The following is a 25,920-nucleotide window of genomic DNA, read 5'->3' as shown; positions in this document are numbered from 1 at the left end:
CCCAGTGAGCCCGGGTACCGGGAACGGGGAACCCCAGTGAGCCCGGGTACCGGGAACGGGGAACCCCAGTGACCCTGGACAGACCCCAGGCACCGGGAATGGGAAGCTCCAATGACCCCGGACACAGCCCAGGAACAGGGAACCGCAGTGACCCCGGGTACCGGGAAGAGCCCAGGAATGGAGCATCCCAGAGCTGCCCCCGGAGAGACCCCCACAGGTCACCCCAGACCCCCACAGGTCACCCCCAACACAACCGGATCCTGTCCAGCTCTGGAAAGAAATTCTGTTTTTCCCCATAAAGACCCCAAAGAGAAGGATTCTGTTTGGATCGTTCCCCAAACTAACTCTGGGTGTGAACAGCCAAAAGGCTGTTCAGTTTTAACACAAAAATAACAAAACACACCCCAGACGAGCCACAGTGTGCCTCTCCTTTTATTCTTTATTTTACAGTTCACAATAGAAAGCTACAGATAAATTACACAGGTCACTGATCCTGGCGTTTGAGGGGTTTCACTGCCTCGGAGTGGGGTCCCATCTCGTCCCAGGAAGGTGGCAGGAGGTGCCACCAAGGCCACCTGAGGAGCCCTCCTTATGGGGGAGGTTAACAGGCAGCAGGGATGATCCCCTAAAACCACACTTCAAATGGAAAAATATACTGCACATCATCTCGAGGTGATTTTAGAGACTTACAAGTGTTCTTGGGGGAAAAAAATAACAAAACGAACAGCTTGTAGGGCTGCAGGGCTGCCAGGTTGTGTTTGCAGGGAGCAACTACCCGGACAAACCCTTTGTCAAGGTTCTGCACCTTAAACAATTCTCCCCAAATCCTCCTTTTACAGCACAGGGAGATGTATTGGCCCTCCTCAGCCACACATTTCAACATCTGTGAACTCTGCACACAGCTGCTGCCACAATTCCACGTTTCACCACTGCTGCCCACATCCCTGCTCAGAAGTTCCTAATTTCTCAATTTTTTTTCTTTTTTTTTTTTTTTGGCCTCTTTAGTCATTCAACCACCTTCTCCTAAAGGTGGCACACACTGCCCAGGGCACCTGCTGGGAACCCACACAAAGGCACCACCTTGGCATCCTGGAGCAGGGCAGTGCAAGGCTTCCCAAGGGACAGGGATTTCAATAAATTAAAAAGCCAAATCCAGGTGCACTCGTCAGTAAAAACTGGTGAATGGAGAGAATGGACAGAATACACCATGTGTTAAAAAAGGGGGGAAAAGGGGGCAAATGGCCTTTTGTTTTTGCCATCGTGAAAGGAACATTTTGCCAGTTTTCTCCTTGCATCCTCCTCCAGCTGCTCACCTTTGGCACAAGGAATTCTAGGTATCACAAGGTTTAATTCATAATAATACTTCAATATCCACACTCAGCACTTACACAGCGCCTGTCAAAGTGCTTTACAAAAGCTTGTGAGTCCTCACAACACCCCTGTGAGGTAGGTGAGTGTTATCCCCATTCTCCAGACGGGGAAACTGAGGCAGAGAGGTAGAGTGACTTGCCCAAGGCTGGACAGGGAGCTGAACTCGTGTCTTGCTGGCCCAGCTCTGCTCTCCCTCGTGCAGGGGTAACACAGGTGAACTCCCAGGGCTCTCCTGGTGTAAGCCAAACAATCCAACCCCGATTTCCCGGGCTCTCTGTCCTCTCTCTGACCATCCCTGACCTTCTGGAGCCCAGCAGGAGCTGGACAGGGTCTGCAATCTTAAGGCAACGTGCCCAAGAGCTCCGTGCAGAGCCGGGCACACACAGACCTCCCTGCAGAGGGTCTCCAGACAACTCCAGCTCTGCTTTGGGGCCAACTCTCTTCTCCCTCAACTCAGAGTAAACCCAGAGCCAAACACTGGGGCTGCACCAGCACGAGGTCTCAGCCAGACCCTTCCCCTGCTGCTTTCTGTGGCCAAAATGCCCCTGCAAATCCCTCCAAATCCAGACACCTTCGGCACGGCTCGTTCCTCTCTCTCTCTCTCTCTCCCTCTCTCTCTCTCAGAGTTTGTGTCTCTACACAAAAATAAACTTCCACCATTGCCAGCTCCTCAGCACCAGCATTTCAACAGCACCAGAGCAATCCACATTTCCAGAAAAGTGTCAATGCATGCAAACATCACACACAGAACATCGAGAGTGCTGGGAGATGATACCAAGGATAGAGGTGGTCACAAGACAGCACACGTTTAGTTTTTATTAAAAATACCAAACAACTCACTCTTACTGCAACTATGCCACTTAGATTATCATCCTAACCTGCACAGGGACAGGTGCTTTTCCTCCAACTATTTACCTACCTAGAAAAAAAAGAGAAATATCAAGCACACACATTTATACTTCCTCAAACTTGGCAGGCATGAGTCATGTGAAGGGGAAAGGAGGGCTGTACACTGGGGTTAGGGCAGTGGAGCACAAGAGAAATGGAAAATATCACATGCATCACCAGCAGCAGTAATCAACCTGATGAAAATAAACTCAGAATATTAGATGGATTCATTCCCTGAAAATCTCAAACCCTAAGCACACTGAAGCTGGCAAACATCTTGTGCCACTTCACCTAGGTCCACACACAGCATCAGCAACTAAGATCAAACAAACCTCGAAAAGAAAGCAAAATGAAGAATAAACCAGCCTGGAGACAAACAATCTTCCACAAACCACTTCCCTGCATTATTTCCAAACACATTTTTACTCTTTAGCAGTTTCAGAAAGGAGTGGGGGAGAAAGAGACCCACTACAAGTTTGTGGCTCTTTTTTTTTTTTTCCAAACTGGCTCAGCACCAGCACCAGCTCAGAGAGAGGGAGAGAAAAATAATTCTTCAAACATGATCCTTGGTACTTGATTAAAACGCTGCCAGCCAGCTGAGGGAAGCCTGGGCTGCCAGAGGGCTCCAGGTGGAGTGGGCACGGTGCTGCTCATGGTGCTCCTCATCCTCCTCATCCTCCTCATCCTGCTACGAGATCTGCTCCGTGGGCCTCATCTGTATATCCCCAATCTGCAAGAGACCAGCAGATGTGGGATGGAACAGGAATCCTGCACTGGAGCCCTGCACTGGAATCTGGAATCCTGCACTGGAATCTGGAATCCTGCACTGGAATCCTGCACTGGAATCTGGAATCCTGCACTGGAATCCTGCACTGGAACCCTGGAATCCTGCACTGGAACCCTGCACTGGAATCTGGAATCCTGCACTGGAGCCCTGCACTGGAATCTGGAATCCTGCACTGGAGCCCTGCCCTGGAATCCTGGAATCCTGCACTGGAATCTGGAATCCTGCACTGGAGCCCTGCACTGGAATCTGGAATCCTGCACTGGAATCCTGCACTGGAATCTGGAATCCTGCACTGGAATCCTGCACTGGAATCTGGAATCCTGCACTGGAATCTGGAATCCTGCACTGGAATCCTGCACTGGAGCCCTGCACTGGAATCTGGAATCCTGCCCTGGAATCCTGCACTGGAATCTGGAATCCTGCACTGGAATCCTGCACTGGAATCTGGAATCCTGCACTGGAATCCTGGAATCCTGCACTGGAATCCTGGACTGGAATCTGGAACCCTGCACTGGAACCCTGCCCTGGAACCCTGGAGCCCTGCACTGGAATCTGGAATCCTGCACTGGAATTGGGAATCCTGCCCTGGAATCCTGCACTGGAATCTGGAATCCTGCCCTGGGCACTCCTCTGCTGCACCAGGCTGTGACCAGGCTGACCTGAGCTGGGAGGAGAGCAGAGGTGAAGGGACCTGCTCTGCCTTTAGCAGGCAGCAGAAGCTCAGACAGACACAGGGAAGGTGCAGGATGAAGCTGGTTACAGAGCCCAGGGCGCAAGGCTGCAGTTTGGTCTGGCTCACAGAGCTGCCACAGGCAGGGCTTTTGATCTTTTTAAGCCAAGAAAAAAAAGCCAGCTGTCCCCAGGGGTGCAGTGTCAGGGGACACGTCCTGCCCAGGGAGCAGAGTCCACCCCAGACTCTGAGGAAGCTCTCGTGACCAAAGTCTGCTCCTGCTCCTCCAGCCTCCAGCCCAAAGCTGGCCAATATTCCTGCTCCTCAGGAGGAGAGTCCCTGGCAGCTCACATGGGGGGAACAGTCCAGCACATCACTTGGCAACTGGCAGAAGCCAAGGCTCTCAGCAAAGCTCAGATGGCAGCACCCAAAGGGCAGTGTGGCCTGTCCCTCTCTCCCCCTGCCCTGCACAGTCCTGTTCTGGAATCGTGGAGCACAGAATGTCCCAGCTTGGAAAGGACCCACAATGATCATCCAGTCCAGCTCCTGGCACTGCACAGACCCCCCCAAATCCCACCCTGAGAGCATTGTCCAAACCCTCCTGGAGCTCTGGCAGCCTTGGGAACGTGCCCATTCCCTGGGGAGCCTGGGCAGTGCCCCAGCACCCTCTGGGGGAAGAATCAGAGCCAGCTCAGCTTTGCTGGATGCACAGGGATGTGAAAAGCCCCAGCAGAGCCATCCCTGAGCCATCCCACACCCTGAGCAGGGCCAGAGCCCCAGCAGTGCCATCCCAGAGCCATCCCACACCCTGAGCAGGGCCAGAGCCCCAGCAGTGCCATCCCAGAGCCATCCCACACCCTGAGCAGGGCCAGAGCCCCAGCAGAGCTATCCCAGAGCCATCCCACACCCTGAGCAGAGCCAGAGCCCTGGCAGTGCCATCCCACACCCTGAGCAGGGCCATCCCAGAGCTGTGTAAGTGTAAACAAACGTGATCCCTGCTAATCCCCAGCACAGGCTCCCTAAGCTCCCAGCTGATCCAGCAGCAGATCAGCCAGGCCAGGGCAGCCCTGAGCCCCCCCAGCCCCAGCCCCAGCCTACCTGGACATGAGGAGGGGCACTGAGGACATAGATGACAGCATTGGCCATGTCTTCAGCCTTGAGACACTGCAAGGACAGCAAAGGGGCTCTCGGTCAAAGGGCACCCCCAAAGCTCCCCAGGAGATCCCTGCCCTCCTGCCCATCCTTGATGAGGTCTGGCAGTGTCACTGGGGCATGTCCAGGAGGTGCAAGCAAGCAGGAAATACCCAGGGCACTGGGAATGTAACAAAGGATGTGTCTGGTGCTGATAATCTGCTGTGGATAATCCCACTGCTGGCACAGGGATTCTGCCAGGTCAGGCAGTGCCATCCTGGTCAGGAATTCCTGCAGAACACTTCTCCTTGTGCAGGCACTCTGCTTGTCCCACCTCCTCTGCAATGAAGAAGTCACAGCCTGCAGAATGGCAAAGCTGACTGACACTTATTTACAGAAGCATCAAAACAAAAGGAAAAATAGGAGCTGGAAACTGAACCCAAATGAAAACCTACACAGCGTGTAAATACCAGAGGAAAATCTGAGGTTTGAGGGCTGAGATTGGAGGGCACTGGGCACTCTCTGGAACCACTGGCCAGGAGAAATGTTCAATCACAACCAGAGCCACTTCCCTCTGCTTCCACCCCTCCAGCTCCTACCCGAATGCTCTCATAGGTGGCAGCAGCTCTCTCAGGGTCGTTATCATGGAGTTTAAAAGCAAATCCTGTTTCCACCAGTCCTGGAGATATACACTGGGAAAAAAAGCAGAGCACATCCTAATAGGATTTGTAATTCCTCTTCAGTAAAAAAGAACTTTAAAACATAGATTTTGTTTTTCTGTTATTCTCCTTTCCCACCCATTTTTAAGGGACCAGTTGAAGTGAGCAGGCCTTACTGATTGTTGTGGCAGGTACCTCTGGTGGGCACTTCCCTCCTCACAGCCCAGAGGGACAGAGAAGCAAAGGAAACCATGGAAAAGCTCTGACTGAGCACCCACAGCCCAGCTGAGTGCCTCCTTCTGTTGATGGGACCCCTCCAACAAGCAACTGCCCACTCTGTGCACCCCAAAAATCCCTTCCCAGACCTTCCATGCCCCAACCTGCCTGGAACAGTTCCCTACAGGATCTCCTGACCATTCCCAGGGTGCTGAGCCCCATTTTTACATCCCCTTGGCTGTCCCCCATGGCTGGCACAGGGCAGGAGCCCTGGCACTCAGAATGGCTCAGATGTGGGTCCTGGCCTTGTGCAGCTCCTGATCCTGCCTGGGACTGTTCCCCCAGGATCTCCTGGGCATTCCCAGGGTGCTGAGCCCCATTTTTACATCCCCTTGGCTGTTCCCCACAGGGCAGAGCTGTTCCCTGTGGCTGGCACAGGGCAGGGAGAACAAGAGCCCTGGCACTCAGAATGGCTCAGATGTGGGTCCTGGCCACGCACAGCTCCTGATCCTGCCTGGAACAGTTCCCTACAGGATTTCCTGACCATTCCCAGGGTGCTGAGCCCCATTTTTACATCCCCTTGGCTGTTCCCCATGGCTGGCACAGGGCAGGAGCCCTGGCACTCAGAATGGCTCAGATGTGGCTCCTGGCCTTGTGCAGCTCCTGATCCTGCCTGGAACAGTTCCCTACAGGATTTCCTGACCATTCCCAGGGTGCTGAGCCCCATTTTTACATCCCCTTGGCTGTTCCCCACAGGGCAGAACTGTTCCCTGTGGCTGGCACAGGGCAGGGAGAACAGGAGCCCTGGCACTCCCCGTGGCTCAGATGTGGGTCCTGGCCTTGTGCAGCTCCTGATCCTGCCTGGGACAGTTCCCCCAGGATCTCCTGAGCATTCCCAGGGTGCTGAGCCCCATTTTTACATCCCCTTGGCTGTTCCCCATGGCTGGCACAGGGAGGGGCCCTGGCACTCACCATGGCTCAGATGTGGGTCCTGGCCTTGTGCAGCTCCTGATCCTGCCTGGGACAGTTCCCCCAGGATCTCCTGAGCATTCCCAGGGTGCTGAGCCCCATTTTTACATCCCCTTGGCTGTTCCCCATGGCTGGCACAGGGAGGGGCCCTGGCACTCACCATGGCTCAGATGTGGGTCCTGGCCTTGTGCAGCTCCTGATCCTGCCTGGGACTGTTCCCCCAGGATCTCCTGAGCATTCCCAGGGTGCTGAGCCCCATTTTTGGATGCCCTTGGCTGTTCCCCACGGGGAGGGGCCCTGGCACTCACCGTGGCTCGGATGTGGGTCCTGGCCACGCACAGCTCCTGATCCTGCCTGGGACAGTTCCCCCAGGATCTCCTGTGTGCTGAGCCCCATTTTTGGATGCCCTTGGCTGCTCCCCACGGGGAGGGGCCCTGGCACTCACCGTGGCTCGGATGTGGGTCCTGGCCTCGCGCAGCTCCTGCCGCAGCCCCTCGGTCAGCGCCGTCACCGCGTACTTGGTGGCACTGTAGAAATGCACCACGGACTGGGGCACCACGCTGTGCCCGTTCATGCTGGGGACAGAGCACAGGGGACACTGCTGGCAGCTGGGAGGGACCCTGGGGCACTCAGGGCACCACAATAAACCCCTGGGGGCTGGCACGGGGCTGCAGCGGGGGAAGGCACCGCCTCTGACACAGCCAGACCTCCCTGAGCAGCTCCAGAAACCAAACGTCAGCCCTGCCCCACCAGCAGGGCTTGGCATCACCCTTTTCTCCCTGGTTTGGGGCATCCTTATCTCCCTGGTTTGGGGCATCCCTTTCTCCCTGGTTTGGGGCATCCTTTTCTCCCTGGATTGGGGCATCACTTTCTCCCTGGTTTGGGGCATCACTTTCTCCCTGGTTTGGGGCATCCTTATCTCCCTGGTTTGGGGCATCCTTTTCTCCCTGGATTGGGGCAAGCCTTTCTCCCTGGTTTGGGGCAAGCCTTTCTCCCTGGTTTGGGGCAAGCCTTTCTCCCTGGTTTGGGGCATCCTTATCTCCCTGGTTTGAGATATCCTTATCTCCTTCTTTTGGGGCATCCCTTTCTCCCTGGTTTGGTCTTCCTCCCTTTAGACCAGCAAAGACTAAGATTGAAGCATCAACCCCCACAATCCTCAGGAAATCCCATCAGCACCACAGAAAGCTTGAAGCTCCAGTGCTGAACCCCTTGTTGTAAGGCAGGGAGGAGGAGGCACCCCCAGGCTGACCCCAAACCCTCTGTTCACCTGTTGATGTTAATGATGTGCCCCCAGGCTGACCCCAGCCCCTTTTTTCACCTGTTGATGTTAATGATGTGCCCCCAGGCTGACCCCAGCCCCCTTTTTTCACCTGTTGATGTTAATGATGTGCCCCCAGGCTGACCCCAGCCCCCTTTTTTCACCTGTTGATGTTAATGATGTGCCCCCAGGCTGACCCCAGCCCCCTTTTTTCACCTGTTGATGTTAATGATGTGCCCCCCAGGCTGACCCCAGCCCCCTTTTTTCACCTGTTGATGTTAATGATGTGCCCCCCAGGCTGACCCCAAACCCCTTTTTTCACCTGTTGATGTTAATGATGTGCCCCCAAGCTGACCCCAGCCCCCTTTTTTCACCTGTTGATGTTAATGATGTGCCCCCAAGCTGACCCCAGCCCCTTTTTTCACCTGTTGATGTTAATGATGTGCCCCCAGGCTGACCCCAGCCCCCTTTTTTCACCTGTTGATGTTAATGATGTGCCCCCAGGCTGACCCCAGCCCCCTTTTTTCACCTGTTGATGTTAATGATGTGCCCCCAGGCTGACCCCAGCCCCCTTTTTTCACCTGTTGATGTTAATGATGTGCCCCCAAGCTGACCCCAGCCCCTTTTTTCACCTGTTGATGTTAATGATGTGCCCCCAGGCTGACCCCAGCCCCCTTTTTTCACCTGTTGATGTTAATGATGTGCCCCCAGGCTGACCCCAGCCCCTTTTTTCACCTGTTGATGTTAATGATGTGCCCCCAGGCTGACCCCAGCCCCCTTTTTTCACCTGTTGATGTTAATGATGTGCCCATCGTCGATGTTTCTCTCCTTCATGGACTGATAGGCCTCCCTCGTGCAGATGCTCACGGCCATCACATTGACCTGGGGGGAGAAGAGAAGAACAAATGAAGGCCAGCAGCCCTGCCTGGCATCCCTTGTGTGCCCAAAATCTGGGATATCAGCTCCAGCCCCTGTCCCGGGGCAATTCCCAGGAAAACCCAGAGAGGGAATGGCTCATCCTCACACCCCACAGCTGAGCTGGGGGCTGCAGCCACGGGGGCAGGGGGTGCACAGACACCCAGAGGGAGCAGAAATAAAAGGAATGGGTTGTTCTAGGGGCAGGGGTGAGGGTGAAGCCCAAGGAAGGGAGAGCAAAGCCCTCCTGCAGGCAGGAGCCCCCGGTTCACTGAGCACTCCGGGGTTTGGGCAGCTGGCAGGGCACTCACAGCAGGTAATTAGGTCAGCTGTTAATGAGGAAATCCCCAGATCCCGCCTGTCAGAGCGCCAGCAGCTCACAGGAGGCACCAGAAGAGCTCCCAGCACAGGAAGCAAAGCTCACTTGGTGCCACGGGGAAGCCCAGAGTGGGCAACTCAGCCTGGGGCTGTGGGAGCCACCGACCTGTCACTGTCACTGTCCCTGCCTGCTGACATTGCCCCAGCCCCAAGTGGCAATTTCCCAGCCCTGCAGGACCCAGAGCATTCCAGGCTCCTGCTCTTTGCACCAGCACTGCCCTGGCTGGGGTCAGTGCCAGGTCCTGCCACCTCCACAAGCATTAGTGCACAGCACTCCAGCCTGTCCTGAGCACAGACACAGAGCCAAAGATGAGGAAATTCTCCCAGCTGGAATACAGAGGGCCCAGGGGTGCTGCAGCACTGCTGAGCAGCAATCCCAGCAGCAGTGCAAGCTGCTCAGGGGGCTCAGATCTGGAAGGGGTTTTGCTGAAGGCCTCCAGAAAGGATGTGAGCATCCCCTGGGTGACAGCATGTCACTTTGCCAGCTAAATGAGCAGCCCAGAAGGGTCTGAACACACTGCAGAGGGTGCAACCTCCAGGAAGAAGTGATTTTCTGATGAATCAGAAGGCAGTGGAGCAACAGGAACGAGACCACAAGGACAGCAAGGGATGGAGATGGGAGAGGGCTGGGGATCACCCCTGGGAAAATAAAGAACAAGAATGGGGCAGAATAACTGGGACTGGCTGGGACAAAAGGACAGGCAGGAGAGGTTTGTAAGGGATGGAGCTGGGAGAGGCAATCACTGAGCAGCACAAAGAGGAGCAGGGTCAGATCTTTGTCACTGCTTTTGTCTGGTCCTTATTCCCCACTCACTGCCAGAGGCCATCCCTGAGGGGCTTGGCTTAGAGATAAACAGAGATAAAGAGGGCTTTAATCTGACCCTGGGAGCAGCCAGGCAGCAGCAGAGGAGCCACCACCCCCAGCTCAGTGCCCTTTGGTCAGGCAGAGGCACTGCTGGGCTCCTCACCATCACACCCGGGGCTGCAGAGATAAATCTTTAACTTGGGAATCCACCTGGGCTGTGCCAGGAAGAAAAGGAGCAGAGGAGGCAGCACAAGGGCCCCTCAGCACTGGGGTGGAGCCCAGAGCAGGCAGGGCACAGGCAGGAGTCACCCTGCAGCCTGGCCCTGGGCTTTGGGACACGGATCTGGGCTGCTGCAAAAGCAGCTGGTGTCAAACCCTCCATGATCTCATTTCAAAAGGTGCAACAGGCACCGAGGAACCCAGGAGGAAAAGGAGCAAGGCTGTGTGACCCCGGGGCTGTTGTTACAAACACACTCCAGACATTTTCCTGCCTCCTCCCTGCTTCAGGGAGAAAAGGCTCCGAGGTGCCAGCACCCCTGGGCCCACAGCACAGCTCTGTGACAGCCACCACGGGGCCACCTTGCCCAGCAATCACCCAGCCCCAGCTGCCAGCTCAGAGAACACAAAAGATGCTGCTCCTAGCTCAGCATTTCCCTGTCCCAGGGCATCCCAAGGGGTGCCCCAGCTCCAGAGCACACATGGAAGCACAGCTCGCAGCAGACACATCCCTGCACAGATGGCTGGGAAAAGCAAGAACAGAGCCTGGCTGGTCAGTGAACAATGCAAGGATCAAACCCACTCCCTGTCTGGAGGAGTCAGAGGAGGTGTGCTGCAGCCCTCGGCGCCCTGAGCAGGGAACATGGGAAGTTCAGCTGGAATTCCTGGCTGGAAAGGTCAGTGGGTAAGAAGTGAAGGAGCTGCTGCAGCCCCGGAGGCTCAGAGTGTGCACAGCAGCTCCTCCTGCACATCAGGACTTTGCTCCAGCCTCAGAAAGCAGGGAGAAAATGGGGGAAGCTGGGAACTGAGGGAGGACGGGCTCAGAACCTGTCTGAGGTGACACCTTCCCTCCTGCACCCACAGCAGGTCTTGGCAGGGCTCCTACAGCAGCACACCCCTCACTCCAAACTGCTGGGGAGAAGCAGCTCCCACCCTGGGAATAAATCCCAGACAAAAAAGGACCAGAACACTAGAAAATGAGAGGAAAAAGCAAATTATAACATGGTTTTGACTGTTAGATGGATAGCAAGAAGGAGGATACTGAGAGGGGAATCTGGAAGGACGCAGAGCCTCGAAGCTCATAAAAAATGCATGGAAGCAAAAATCAATTTACCAAAAAGGAGAGAAAAAAAATTTTAAAAAAGCCTTTAATTTAAGGCCCTAATGCCTCCTGAATCGATGGCCTGATGGCTGTTGGGAAACTTTTCCCATGCTGCAGCCCAGAGGATGGGAAAACCCACACACCAGGAACTCTCCCACAGCACCTGGCAGCCCTGCAGGGAAGCTGGGGAGGAAGGCTCAGCTGGCTCCCTGCTGCCACTCAGCTCTGCAGGCCCAGCGGCCCTGGAAGTGCTGGCAGCCCTCCCTGGGAGGGACAGGGGCCTGGCCAGGGCTGCTCTGGGGCTGGGGGGCTCTGGAGGGGGGGCTGGCCCTGCAGAGCCCCCAGCCCTGCCACGGCGCCTGGACACAGGGACACGGCCAGGGGACACGGCCAGGGGACACGGCCAGGGGACATTGCTAGGGGGGACACTGCCGGGGGGGACATTGCTAGGGGACACTGCCAGGGGGGACACTGCCAGGGGACACTGCCAGGGGGCACTGCCAGGGGGGACATTGCTGGGGGGGACATTGCTAGGGGGACATTGCTAGGGGGGACATTGCTAGGGGACACTGCCAGGGGACACTGCCAAGGGGACACTGCCAGGGGACACTGCCAGGGGACACTGCCAGGGGGGACATTGCTAGGGGACACTGCCAGGGGACACTGCCAGGGGACACTGCCATGCAGCCACAAAGCAGGGGCACAGAACAAAGGCAGAACTCCACTGAGCTGTCCCTGGCCCCAGCAGCAGCATGGGAAGCACAGCCCAGCCCTGTCAGGTGCCCAGGCCAGGCTGGGTGAGGCTCTGGGCTCTGGAGCCCCCCAGGGCTTTGCCTTCCTGCTGGAGGCTTGTGCCATTAGCACAGAAATCAGGAGCCAGGCCAGCAGCTGCTGCTGCATGGGGAGAGGGAAATATCCAAGCTGGGCTGGCTCAGGCTGCTCCAGCAGCACTTCTGCCAGGCACTGAGAGCAGAGACAGCCACACAGAGCATCCCTGGGAATAAAACATCTCCCCAGGCTGCTTTCCTGACACTGCCCTTGTGGGGTCACCACCCTGCCTCTGCTCCCCCCATCCCATCCCATCCCACTGATTCCATCCCATCCCATCCCATCTCATCCCATCGATCCCATCCCATCCCATCCCACCCCATCCCACCCCATCCCACCCCATCCCACCCCATCCCATCCCATCCCACCCCATCCCACCCCATCCCACCCCATCCCACCCCATCCCATTGATCCCATCCCACCCCATCCCATCTCATCCCATCGATCCCATCCCATCCCATCCCATTGATCCCATCCCACCCCATCCCATCTCATCCCATCGATCCCATCCCATCCCATCCCATTGATCCCATCCCATCCCATCCCATCCCATTGATCCCATCCCATCCCATCCCATCCCATCCCATCCCATCCCATTGATCCCATCCCACCCCATCCCATCTCATCCCATCGATCCCATCCCATCCCATCCCATTGATCCCATCCCATCCCATCCCATCCCATTGATCCCATCCCATCCCATCCCATCCCATCCCATCCCATTGATCCCATCCCACCCCATCCCATCTCATCCCATCGATCCCATCCCATCCCATCCCATCCCATCCCATCCCATCCCATCCCACCCCACCCCATCCCATCCCATCCCATTGATCCCATCCCATCCCATCCCATTGATTCCATCCCATCCCCACAAGCAGGGGGACCCCAAACTTTGAGCCACTGTGAACACCAACCCTGGAGTGTCCCACCCCACTCCAAAATCTTCCTCCCCAAAAGTGGTGGAAGGGAATATGGACTGGGGGAGCTGGGAAAAGCCACGAGTCCCCCCAGGCCTGCCCAGCTGACAGAGCAGCACGAGGGACAGGCAGCACCCCTGAGGGACCCCCACACCACACAGCCCCAGGGACCAGGACAGGCAGTCTCCAAGGCCCAGGTGACCCCCAGGGCCTGGCAGTGCCCTGCTGGACAGCTCAGCTCAGCTCAGCTCAGCTCAGCTCAGCTCCACTTCAGTGCATTTTCTACAAAGCCTCCATGGCAACGGGGCTGGGAGCTGCAGTGACCCGGGCTGGGAGCCCACAAAAGCCTCCCTGGGCACACAAAGCTGGGCTCAGCTGGCCTTGGCTGCAGCCACAGCAGCCAGCAGGCCGGCCAGGATCCTAACAAGAACTTAATTAGGCAGGATATGGCAGCTGCTGGCCCGGCAGCAGGAGCCTGAGGTCTCAGTGTGCTTCTCTTTCACACAGAGCACAGGAACAGCCAGGGGAGCTGACACCTCCCAGCTGACTCCAGGCTGGACACTGGTCCTGAGCCTTCAAGCACCTCAGACATCTCCTTGCCTTCACCAGGACAAGCTCCCAGAGCTGCTGGAGGTGCCACCAGGGTTGCTCCCAGCCCTGAGTTCCACTCCTGCTCCTGCGAGGAAAACTTTCCGTGCACAAGGGAAGGTGGCACAGGAGGGGGACTCACACCAAAATCCAGCACCTCACAGGCCACAGACATTGCAAGGACACCCAAACCACCCTGAGGTCCCACAGCCCACTGCTCTGTGCAGAAAAGGGCCCCCACATAATGACAAAAAAAGGAGAAGCCACAGAAGATGCCCAGCAGCACTCAGGGCAGGAGGACCCAGGGAGAGCTGTCAATGGGATGGGCCATGTGCACACCTCCCATTTCTGCACATGAAATACTCTCATTCACATCCAGCCCTAACCAGATTAGGGGCAGAAAATCAAGCTGTAAAGACAAAAAGCATTACAGCTTTTTAAGCCAAAAAGAATCTGCCCATTTCTACAAACCACTGCCACCACTAACAGGATTAGCTGCACACCCCTGTGCCTGGCATTCCATTTCCTGCTTTATTGAGGGGAAAAAAAAGAAAAAAAAAAGAAAAAGGGAGGCTCTTCACCCTTCAGAAAGCCAGTGAGCTAAAGGAAAATTGCTGCTGTGACTCCATCCTCCAAGGTGAGGGCTCAGGATGTCCTTCCCCTCCCCAAGCAGCACAACTGGGCTCTGTCAGAGCAGGCTGGGGAGCAGATCCTCAGCTCTGGAACGAGGAGCTGGTGGCCAGAAGAGACAGAAAAGTGGCCCAGGGATATACTCACATCTATCATGGTCCTCCAGCCCTCTGTCCTCCCCGAGAGCAGGGGCTCGGGCCGGGCCAGCCCCGCGTTGTTGATGCAGACATCCACCCCCTGGTGCAGGGTCTTGATGGCAGAGAACATGGACAGGATCTCCTCCTCGTTGGACAGGTCACACTTGTAGGGGATCAGCGTGCCCGGGTAGCCAGCACTCTGGCACTCAGCTGCCAGCTTCTAGGAGACAGAGGCAGCAGGGAAAACACAGCCATCAGAGGGGGGAAACAGCCAGGAGGAAGGGGGAAAACAGGCAGCAGAGAGGGGGAAATACAGCCAGCAGAGAGGGGGAAAACAGGCAGCAGAGAGGGGGAAATACAGCCAGCAGAGAGGGGGAAATACAGCCAGCAGAGAGGGGGAAATACAGCCAGCAGAGAGGGGGAAATACAGCCAGCAGAGAGGGGGAAAATACAGCCAGGAGAAAGGGTAAATAGAGCCAGCAGAGAGGGGGAAACAGCCAGGAGGAAGGGGAAAATACAGCCAGAAGGAAGGGGAAAATACAGCCAGCAGAGAGGGGGAAATACAGCCAGCAGAGAGGGGGAAAACAACCAGCAGAGAGGGGGAAAACAACCAGCAGAGAGGGGGAAAAAATAGCCATCAGGAAGGAGAAAAACAGCCACAAGGAAGGGTAAAATACAGCCAGCAGGAAGGGGGAAAAACAGGCAGAAGGAGGGGGAAAATACAGCCAGCAGGATGGGAAAATAGAGCCAGCAGGAAGGATGGAAATACAGTCAGCAGGAAGAGGGAAAAACAACCAGCAGGAAAAAGAGCCAGCAGGAAGAGGGAAAACCAGCCAGCAGGAAGGATGGAAGGAGCCATCAGCCCCTCTCCCCACAGAGCAGCTTATCCAGGCCCTTCCTGAAAAGCACAGCTCAGGGCTCACACAGGGCAAAGCAGGCACTGGGGAGGGATCACTGTGATGCTGATTAAGAAAAAGGAGATATCAATATCCAGGAGAAGCTGAGAGTTCCAGCCTCTCAGTTCTTGGATTTGAGGACACGCTCAGAGCCCATCCAGCACCCTGGGCAGTCCTGCTCAAGGTGAGCAGTGCTGGCAAAACACAAATCAAAAAGAGAAATCAAAAATAGAAATCAAAAATAGAAATCAAAAATAGAAATCAAAAACAGAAATCAAAGACACAAATCAAAAATAGAAATCAAAGACAGAAATCAAAAATAGAAATCAAAAATAGAAATCAAAAATAGAAATCAGAAGTACAAATCAAAAACACAAATCAAAGACAGAAATCAAAAACACAAACCAAAAATAGAAATCAGTGCTGCCCTGGCACCAGGCTGCCACCCTGGCAAGGGACAATGCCTCGTTAGCCATGGCCAGGGATGACTCCCAACAGCCCAGCCTTTTGTCAGGCTGGGTGATGCACAGCCAAGGAGGGCCAGGAGCTGCTGCCAGCTGCCAGCACATCCCCGAGGGTGCCCTTTACCCCTGACACTAATGAGAAGCAGCATCTCCTCCCCGATGTGTCACACAGTGACAGTGACAGTGACAGCTCCCAGCGCCAGGCAGGAGCCACATGATGTCTGGCTCCTGAGGGGAGATGGACTCTGGCTACAAATGCCCACCAAATCCCTGGGACACAGCCCTGCTCCTGCCACCACGGGCAGCTCCCAGCTCCTCCTGCACCCCAGCACTGCAGCTCCCAGCCCTTCAGGAAAGGAGGAGCCAGGGCAGGAATGCCCTGGAAGTGATGGCAGGCAGCTCCGAGCTCCTGCCCAGCCCTCCCTGCACCCCAAACACGTTCACCTGAACCATTCTGGGGCTGTCTGGTAAATGATTTTCAGCCTTTCCCAGCAGCTGAGCTCACAGAGCTGGACCAAAGCCCTGAGCAGGGAGTGCAGCTTTGCTGCTTTACCTTCCCCAAACCCCAGCAGCTTTCATGGCCCACAAGCCAGAACCAGCCCAGGGCTGAGCTGTGGTGCAGGAGCTGCTCTCCTGCCTGGCTGCCAGCTCAGGGGAGGCCCTGCAGAACACAGGAATGATTATTATTGCTCTCACAGCACCAGGCAGGGAGGGCAGGGATGTGCTGAGTGGAGCTGGAATCGATTCCTGCCAGCAGCATCCCCAGGGAGCCCTGCTGGGCTGGCTGACAGCATCCCTGCCTGAACAAAGGTGCCCCTGGCACTGAATCCCAGTCTCTGGGCCCTCCTGGGGCTGCCTGCACCTGGCCATGCAGGTAACCTCGTTGGTGATGTGCTGACAGGAGTGGGAGAATACATTCAGTATGTTCCTTTCCACCACTGGAGCACACGCTTGGAAAAGCAGTGGAGGGGAGGGGAAATCTGCAAGAGCAGCATTTAGGGAACTCACAGCAGTAGGAAGGGCTGCTGGAAGGTTCTGAACTGCTCCAGGGATGGAGCCTTGCTCCTGAAAAATACAGGAGGGAAAAAGGGGCGAAAGGACCATGAACTGGTGAGAATCAAGCAATGCCAAAGATGTCCTGAAATGAGAAACACGAGCCCAGGGGGTTGGGAGGAATCTCCCAGAGCAGGAGCCGTGCCAGGAGAGCTGGCTGGAGGGAACAGGGGCCACCAACATGGGCAGGAAAGGACAGAGATGCTCCCTGACAGCCCAGAGGGACACAGGGCTGTGCCTCACTGCTGTCTCCATGTCCAGCTGCCAGTTCCACCTTTCCCTGCTCAGGGCAGACCCAGGTGAAGGAGCAGAGGGATCAAGGGCTGTGGTTTGCTCTGGGATGAGCCTGCTGGAGCAGGGAGGTTGTAGCACACGTGGTCCCTCCAAGCTGAGCATTCTGGCTGGGGCTGCCCCTCCTCTGCTCCCAGGCAGCCTCCAGCCACACCAGGAGAAAGGATTTTCACCCTGGGAGAAAAGCTCCTCTCCACAAGTGACCAGGGAAATCAAATCTCTCTCAAAACCTTTCTTTCCCTGTCTGGTGTCTGGCTGCCTCCAGCACGGATCCTTTCATCTCTCAGGCTGCACTTGTGCTGACAAATTCTCTTTGAAAAAGGAGTGCTGAACACTGCTGACACCCAGGCAGGGCTGGATTGTGCTCCAGCCATCTCCAGATAAAGAGCCATCACAGGCTCTTCAAAGAAATATCAACTGCAGGCAAGTTTGCAAGAGACTTTTGAAAAGCAACTCTGAGCTACTCTGGAGCTTTTTTCCTTCAGAGCATCCATTAAGTCACCCCAGAGATGCTCATCCCACTTTGAGCTCACCACATGCACGAGGAGGAAAGAAAAGAGGGGGAAAAGCTGGTTTTCCAGATTCCATCAACAATTTGAGAGTGACCAGGTGGTGCAACAGCAACACGGAGCAGGCCAGTGCAAGTCCAGCAGGTGGGGATGGAAATCTGAAATAGGAATTGTTTGGGCTGGAAGGGACCTTAAAGATCATTCAGCTCCCACCCCTGCCATGGGCAGGGACACCTTCCACTGCCCCAGGCTGCTCCAAAGCCTGGGACACTTCCAGCACCTCTGCAGCACAGCATTTATCCCTGGATGCCTGGAAAGGGACAGCCAGGGGCTGCCCAGCCTGAAAGGCTGCCTCTCCTTTATGGGATGGGTTTGCTGTGCTCAGAGAGCTCCAGTTCTGCCCTGAAAGGGTTAATGCTCTTTGTGCATCTGGGGCACTGCACCCACAGTCAGCCCTGGTGAAATGGTTCCACAGAAGCAATTGATATAAAAATGTTCAGGGGCTCTACAGAGGGGGCAGGAAGGAAGAAGTCAAGTGGGGCTTTCTTTGGCAAAGCCCCCACCAACCTCGGGCACATTCAGCTCAGGGAGAGGAAAGGCAGAAGAAGCCACTGGGTGATTTTTAATCTACCCTGCCATTCACCACAGTGTCCTACTGACTGAGCTCCTGCCTGAACACAGAGCTGCACCAGAAACCGACTGGGAAAGCACCAAAACCACCCCAATTACTTCTGCTATCCGAAGGAAATGAAGGAGAAAAACTGCAACAAACAGCACCACAGCTGAGAGAGAAAACTGGGGCTTACAAACCTTCCATTCCACTGACTGGCACTGAAGCTGCTTTTAATTAAGATTTAATAACAGCATAATAGAGATGTACAGTGACCAAAGCACCAGGCTGAGGTTTGTTTGTTTGTTTGTTTATTTCCACAGTGCTCTGTGGCCACGAGTGAGATTCACAGCTGTGTCCCCACTGTCCCGTGGAGAGAATCACACTCTGAGCTCTGGGTACCTTTTGGTCCACATGATCCAAGCATAAATATCACTCCAAATTTCCTCCCAGGCTCCTGCTAAGCTGGGTCTGGCTGAGCCAGAGCTGGGAGCTGTGCTCTCTCTGCTCCCTGCACCCTCCCAGCAGTTAAACATCCCAGGAGATGTTTTTCCTGAGCTCACACACTTTCCATTTCCACTGTCACACAGAGCCAAAGGCCCTGGAGGTCCCTGCCACCTTCGGGCACTCCCCCAGCCCCTCCTCACTCACCTCCAGGCACTTGGAGTTTGTCACTCCTTGCTGCAGGCTGGCGTGGGGGAGGAGGTGACACTGCTGTCACCGTGACAGCTCATTAGAGCAATATCCCAGCCTTCCTCTGAGCCCAGCCTGCCCTAAACCCAGCCCTGCAGAGCCCAGCCTGCCCTAAACCCAGCCCTGCAGAGCCCAGCCTGCCCTAAACCCAGCCCTGCAGAGCCTGCCTGCCCTAAACCCAGCCCTGCAGAGCTCAGCCTGCCCTAAACCCAGCCCTGCAGAGCTCAGCCTCCCTAAACCCAGCCCTGCAGAGCTCAGCCTCCCTAAACCCAGCCCTGAGCCCTACCTGCCCTAAACCCAGCCCTGCAGAGCCCAACCTGCCCTAAACCCAGCCCTGCAGAGCCTGCCCTGAGCTCAGCCTGCCCTAAACCCAGCCCTGCAGAGCTCAGCCTGCCCTAAACCCAGCCCTGCAGAGCTCAGCCTCCCTAAACCCAGCCCTGCAGAGCCTGTCTGCCCTAAACCCAGCCCTGCAGAGCCCAGCCTGCCCTAAACCCAGCCCTGCAGAGCCCAGCCTGCCCTAAACCCAGCCCTGCAGAGCTCAGCCTGCCCTAAACCCAGCCCTGCAGAGCCCTACCTGCCCTAAACCCAGCCCTGCAGAGCCCTGCCTGTCCTAAACCCAGCCCTGCAGAGCCTGCCCTGAGCTCAGCCTGCCCTAAACCCAGCCCTGCAGAGCCCAGCCTGCCCTAAACCCAGCCCTGCAGAGCCCAGCCTGCCCTAAACCCAGCCCTGCAGAGCTCAGCCTGCCCTAAACCCAGCCCTGCAGAGCCCAGTCTGCCCTAAACCCAGCCCTGCAGAGCTCAGCCTCCCTAAACCCAGCCCTGCAGAGCCCTACCTGCCCTAAACCCAGCCCTGCAGAGCCCTGCCTGCCCTAAACCCAGCCCTGCAGAGCCCTACCTGCCCTAAACCCAGCCCTGCAGAGCCCTACCTGCCCTAAACCCAGCCCTGCAGAGCCCTGCCTGTCCTAAACCCAGCCCTGCAGAGCCTGCCCTGAGCTCAGCCTGCCCTAAACCCAGCCCTGCAGAGCCCAGCCTGCCCTAAACCCAGCCCTGCAGAGCCCAGCCTGCCCTAAACCCAGCCCTGCAGAGCCTGCCCTGAGCCCTGCCTGCCCTAAACCCAGCCCTGCAGAGCCTGCCCTGAGCTCAGCCTGCCCAGGACAGGCTCAGGCTCCCCTGCTTCCCTTCCCTTCCCTCCTCCAGCAGTGCCTGGGGCTGAAGGATTCCAGGATTCTGTGAACCGTGGCTGGGATGCTCTGGCATCACCGGGGTCACTGCTGGGACTGGGATCAGTGCTGGGACTGGGATCAGTGTCAGGATTGGGATCACTGCTGGGACTGGGATCACTGCTGGGACTGGGATCAGTGCTGGGACTGGGATCAGTGCTGGGACTGGGATCAGTGCTGGGACTGGGATCAGTGCTGGTACTGGGATCACTGCTGGGACTGGGATCAGTGCTGGGACTGGGATCAGTGCTGGGACTGGGATCAGTGTCAGGATTGGGATCAGTGCTGGGACTGGGATCAGTGCTGGGACTGGGATCAGTGTCAGGATTGGGATCACTGCTGGTACTGGGATCACTGCTGGGACTGGGATCAGTGCTGGGACTGGGATCAGTGCTGGGACTGGGATCAGTGTCAGGATTGGGATCAGTGCTGGGACTGGGATCAGTGCTGGGACTGGGATCACTGCTGGGACTGGGATCAGTGTCAGGATTGGGATCACTGCTGGGACTGGGATCACTGCTGGGACTGGGATTAGTGCCAGGATTGGGATCAGTGTTAGTGGGAGCCCTGCCCCGGGCACTCACATCTGCAGCTGCTGCCACCCAACATCTGCAGCCAGGCCAGCCTAATCCCAGCTAAGCTCAGGCTGAGCCCCAGGGCCTGGCAGGGACAGGAATGTGGCACTTCACAGAGCCAGGGTGGCACAAACCCACCTGGAATTGCTGTCAGCCAGGAAATCCCCCTGGCACTGCCCACCAGGACCCGGGAGAGAGGGAGGAACTCCACGTGGGCACAGCCACTGCTTTCTGCAGAGTTTGGGCTGCTCCAGGAAAAACACCACTGCATCTTCTTCACAGCACTGGGGCAGCTCTCTTCACACCTCCCTGCCCTGGGCACTCTCCTCAAACCCCAAACCAGCCAGAAATTCCCCTCTGGGTCCAGCTCTGCTCCTGCACAGCCCTCCCACCTTCCCAGGACAGCTGCCAGTTTTACAGGGGAAACTGAGGCACGGCACAGCCACCTGCCCTTCCTGGCAGCACACAGCCCCAGCCCAGCTCCAAAACCCCAGGAAAAGATCAGTTATTATTTATTTCTGGGGCTCTGAGCGTGGCATTGCTGCTCCACTGCAAACCCCAGGGACAGAAGGGCAGCAGAGAAGGGGGCTTGCTGCAAAGTCACATTCTTACAGCACATTTTGGGGGAGAAAGAGGAGCAATCCAACCTGGTGGAAACCCCCTGAGTTTCAAGGCTGAGGGAATCCAGGAGGACAGAGATGGATTTGTTCCCCCCACTCTGACAGCAATTATGGGATGTCTGCTGTTTATCAGGGCAGGATCTGGTCAGGGACAAGTGGCAATAAAAGCCCTTCAGAGGCCTTGAGCCCCCCATCCCCAAACACAGAACAATCCCTGCAGGACCCAAGGAGACTCTGAAGGTCACCCAGACTCCACAGGCACCGTGCCTCGGGATGATCCTGCTCAGGATGGGGGAACCTGTGGGAACAGCCCAGGAAACCCATCCCAGCTGCTGGGCAGAGGGACAGACCCACCAGGGACAGACAAAAGGCCAAAGTGGAACCAGGTGACCTGGAAACCATCAACTGATCTGCCTGCAGGGAATTAAACACCACACTCAGCAACCAGCTGCTAATTACCCTGTTAATTACCCTCCTAGGAGCAGCCACGGGGTCCAGAGCCTCCCTTGCACCTGAGGGTTCGTGGAAGTGACCAGGGAGCCCAAAAATGGATGCTCAGATCCCACGAGGAAGACTCAGCTCCTTCCTCCTCCTCCCAAGAGCCTCCTCAGAGCCCGGGCTGCTCCAAGCTGCAATCAATTGCTCAGCTTATCAAAGGCTGTTTCCTGAGCCAGATCTAACCTTGACAAAGCAGGCCTGGTTATAAATGTCACCTTTGATCAATACCTGTCACAAATGCATTGGAATTAACTGGTTAAACCTTGTATCTTAAGTCACATTTATTGCTTCCTGCACGGCTCTGCTCTCAGCACGCCAGCAAAGACAGGGGAGAAATGGATTTCCTTTGGAGCAGGGCATCCATGGTGTCCCTGGGCACACCAGAGCAAGGCAACCAAGCTGCTGGAGGATTTCCAGTGGCCTGGAGCAGGTGGGAGTGTCCCACCTGGAGCATGTCCCTCCCTGCAGCTCCAGGGCTCTGGCACCATGGATGGAGGGAGAGCACCTGCCAGCACTCCTGCCATTCTCTAGAAACAGAAAATTTTAATTTTAATTGTAAAAAAGCATAGTACCAGCATCACTGTAAACCCCTTGGAAACAGCTCCCTGTCTCCTGCCTTCCTGTGCTCCCAGAGAAAAACTGCAGAGTCCCTCTGAGCCAGGAAAACCCTCCCAAGTCTTCCCCACCCTGGGGAAAAACCCTGCAAAATAAAACCCACATATCTCACTGAATAAAAGACCAGAGAGGGCTTTGCCAGCTGGGAGGGCAGGAACATTTTGTCCCATGCATGTGCAAATTCTCCCCTTTTTTGTGCTGCTGCAAGGAGCCAGGCACCAAACACAAACTCCTGGAAAACACGAGGAGGAGCCGGGGGAAGCTGAGGAGCACCCGAGTGGCTGTGGCTGTAAATCTCAGCGAGTCTCTGCACCCTGGAGACCCCAGCAGCAGCAAGAGGGTCCCTGGGAGGGTGATAATCTCCCAAAGAGCATTTTCCCCCCCAAAAAAACTGCTAGAAACACTTGGCTGCCTCCTGAGAGCTCCTGGCTTGGAACGCGTGGCGGTGTCTGGAGAGCAGCAAAGGCTCTCTGAGCACACGCCAAGAAGTCCTTGACAGCTGTTAGTACCTCCAGGCTCTGCATTTAAAACAAGCCTTCAACCTGAATTACCTCCTGGCATGCAGAAGGGCAATACAGCCAGTTTAATTATATTTTTTTCCTCGATGTCTGACCGTTTAAGCTCCTGTTTGATGACCCCCATGAAGAGTCTGCAGCAGCAGCAGGAGTGGGAGCACGGGGCTGCTCTGGAGCAGGGAGGGAAATGGCCAGTGAAGCCACTGGAAGGAAAAAAAAAGAGATCCTTCTGCAGTTTTGGGTTTTTTCTGTGAGCCATTAACGTTTTTATTTCAAAAGGCAAATAGAGAGCACTGGAGTTGTGACAGGGGTTTAATGCCAAACACGCAACTTTGCAAATCCTCCGTTATCTTGCCTCAAGCCCTTATCTGATTTTCCAAGAGATTAAGAAATCTTGACATAGCATTTATTGCCCCAGCTAAATCCCCACCAGACAACCTGCTCTTTCAGTCAGCTGGAGGTTACAAAACCACCTTACACAAGGTTCCAGCATTTCACCTTAAAACCAGTGACCTTCCTGAACTCTGATGAAATGGGATGTTGTGCTACAGAGCGAGCTCTGCATTCCAGGTTTTACACCCTGCTGTTTGCCCTCTGTCCATGTTAAGCTTCCCTGGGATAGTGGAAGGTGTCCCTGCCCATGGGGGTTGGAATGGGATGGTTTATAAGGTCCCTTCCAACCCAAACCCTTTGGGATGCCATAATTCTGATAACTATGGCTGTGATGCTCTGGCATCACCAAACCCTCAGCTCCTTCACATTCCCCTTCCCTCTCCCTCCATCACTGTGCTCCAGCCCTCAGAGCATCCCTCAAATCCCCCCAAATCCAATCCCCAGCTCAACACGTCCAAGTCTGGGTATCTTCCTGGTTTATTTTAAATTTTTTTAAAGGAAAAGCCTCAAGGTGAGTCTCCTGGAGGACAGCTCCATGAACAGCCCTGCTCTGAAGCAGAACTGGGTACAAAGTTCCCACAGCATCCCCGGCAGCCAGGAGGTGACAGAGCTGTTCCCACAGTGACCCTGGATCCCCCCACGCTCCAGCACCGCTGGGATTTTCTTCCTCGTTAAGGAAACATGCTCGACAGTAAATAAACCCAGAATAGCAGCGGAGCAAAACACAGTCCAGACACCCAGCAAAACAAATGACAGCCCTGCAGACACACTCGGGTCCCAGCGAGGGGACAAACATCAGCTGCTGGGGGAACACGTGTGTGACACAGCACAGGGCGCCGGGGAGCAGCCCGGCACATCTGCAAACCCGATCAATCAATCAATCAATCAATCATCAATACAGGAGTGATCGCCCAGGTGCACATCCAAATCAAAACACAAAGCCTCACAGCACTGTTTTTAAAGCTGCATTTTGGCCAGGAAAGGAAGAAAACACAAGCTGCATTGATTTCTTTCCCAAATGAAAAGACTCCAGAACAAGATCCAAGATAAGGGCGCTACTGGAAACAGCAATATTGGAAATAACTTTCTGGAGGGGAATGGGAAGCAGCAGCATCCTTTGCAGCATCCTTTGCCAGCACCCCGAGGCTGCAGCACATCCAGCGCCGGCAGCTGCCCAAGGAAAGCCTTTGGAGAGCTCAGCCCTCCCTCAAACCGCGGCACCAAAACGCTGCAAGTCCAAACCAGCAGCGGCCCCAAAGGACGGCGCAGCGAGTCCCGCTTAGAGGTGCTCTCTGCTCTCTGCAAGCGGAGCCTCTGTGATAGGCAGGGAAAAAAGGGAAAAGTTTGGCTTTTCCCGAGCATTTCTTTAGCAACGCCACCGATGTCGAGCCTTGGTTTCCATGAATTTTGGACCATTTATCCCCCGCGCAGTCAGCTGTGCACAGCCCTTATCACCTTGGCCAGGGAAACACAACCCTGGATATTGCACGGGTCTCCTTTAGCTCCAAACAGCCAGGATGGCAATATTTAAAATGACTAAAACTTATTTCCTCCCTCAGAGGAAACTTCCTAAATGGCAAATAAGCCCCTGCGAGGCACAGCTGACCGACGCACAACAAGGATCCCGAGAAAACACTTCTTTTGAGCATCTTTATTCTCAAGGCAGCGCCATCAGGTTCTGACGGGGCTGTGGAGATGCTCCTGGCAGGACCGAAGCCTGTTCGAACACCAACTCCCAGGCACGCCCTGCCTCCCGAGCGCCCGCAGCCCCATCCCGCTCCCGGCGAGGGAGATGCTATTTTTAACCTCGATAAGAAGCGGCTCAAAAAAAAAAAACAAAAAAAACCAAAAAAAAAAACAACAAAACCCCAAAACCGACCCCGCTCCTCGCTCGGGCACCTTCCCCCCCGCTCCAGGGGCTCGGTGGCCAGGAGCGGCCGGGGCCGGGCATCCCCCGGGCGGTGTCAGCGCCCGGCCGGGCCGGGAGCGGCCCCGCTCCGCCGCGGCCTCGTGGGGAGGCGGCCCCCGCCCCGCCGCCGGTACCGCCGGTACCTCGATCTTGTCGACGCTGCGGGCGCATCCCACCACCTTCATGCCGTGCTGCACCAGCGCCCGCGCCACGGCCGCGCCGATGCCCACGGAGGCGCCGGTGACCAGCGCGACGCGGCCGGACCAGCGCTCCATGGCCCCGGCCCGGCCCCGCCGCCGCCGCCGCGCACAAAGCGCCGCCCGCCCGCCGGCCACGCCCCACGGCCACGCCCCAGGGACACGCCCAGGACACGCCCAGGACACGCCCCTGGCAGCCGGGGACACGGCACGCCCATGGGGACACGCCCTGGGTTTGAGGGGCTCAGCCCCAGAGGGAGCGGGGTTGGGGGGTTTTGTTCCCCAGCATGGGAAGCCACGGGGGGATGCGCGGAGCAGGATCCAGCAGCCAAGCAGGGTTTGGAGGGGGAGGAAATGGGTGTGGAGAGAGCAGAGGGTGAGCAGAACGGGGAAGG

General features: G+C 56.1%; 1 protein-coding gene across 3 annotated transcripts; it reads right to left on the bottom strand.

Moving 5' to 3' along the window:
• Positions 1–414: 414 nt before the first annotated feature.
• Positions 415–25,618, bottom strand: DHRS11 (dehydrogenase/reductase 11). 3 transcript variants are annotated; one of them, XM_059866054.1, is made up of 7 exons: positions 25,472–25,618; positions 14,479–14,688; positions 8,737–8,831; positions 7,137–7,266; positions 5,447–5,563; positions 4,815–4,880; positions 415–2,989 (listed from the first exon to the last, which is right to left on the bottom strand). In XM_059866054.1, exons 1-7 carry the CDS (start codon positions 25,601–25,603, stop codon positions 2,948–2,950), a joined length of 792 nt encoding a protein of 263 aa, XP_059722037.1. In that variant the 5' UTR covers positions 25,604–25,618; the 3' UTR covers positions 415–2,947. The 3 variants fall into 3 exon arrangements, with proteins under 3 accessions (XP_059722037.1, XP_059722039.1, XP_059722038.1); XM_059866056.1 differs by having other exon boundaries at positions 5,447–5,539; XM_059866055.1 differs by having other exon boundaries at positions 14,479–14,685.
• Between the last annotated feature and the right edge of the window lie 302 nt (positions 25,619–25,920).

The sequence above is a fragment of the Haemorhous mexicanus genome, chromosome 22, assembly GCF_027477595.1.
Source record: "Haemorhous mexicanus isolate bHaeMex1 chromosome 22, bHaeMex1.pri, whole genome shotgun sequence".
NCBI classification, from domain to species: domain Eukaryota; kingdom Metazoa; phylum Chordata; class Aves; order Passeriformes; family Fringillidae; genus Haemorhous; species Haemorhous mexicanus.
Note: the sequence above shows the minus strand (reverse complement) of the source record. Positions and strands in the feature narration are given on the sequence as shown.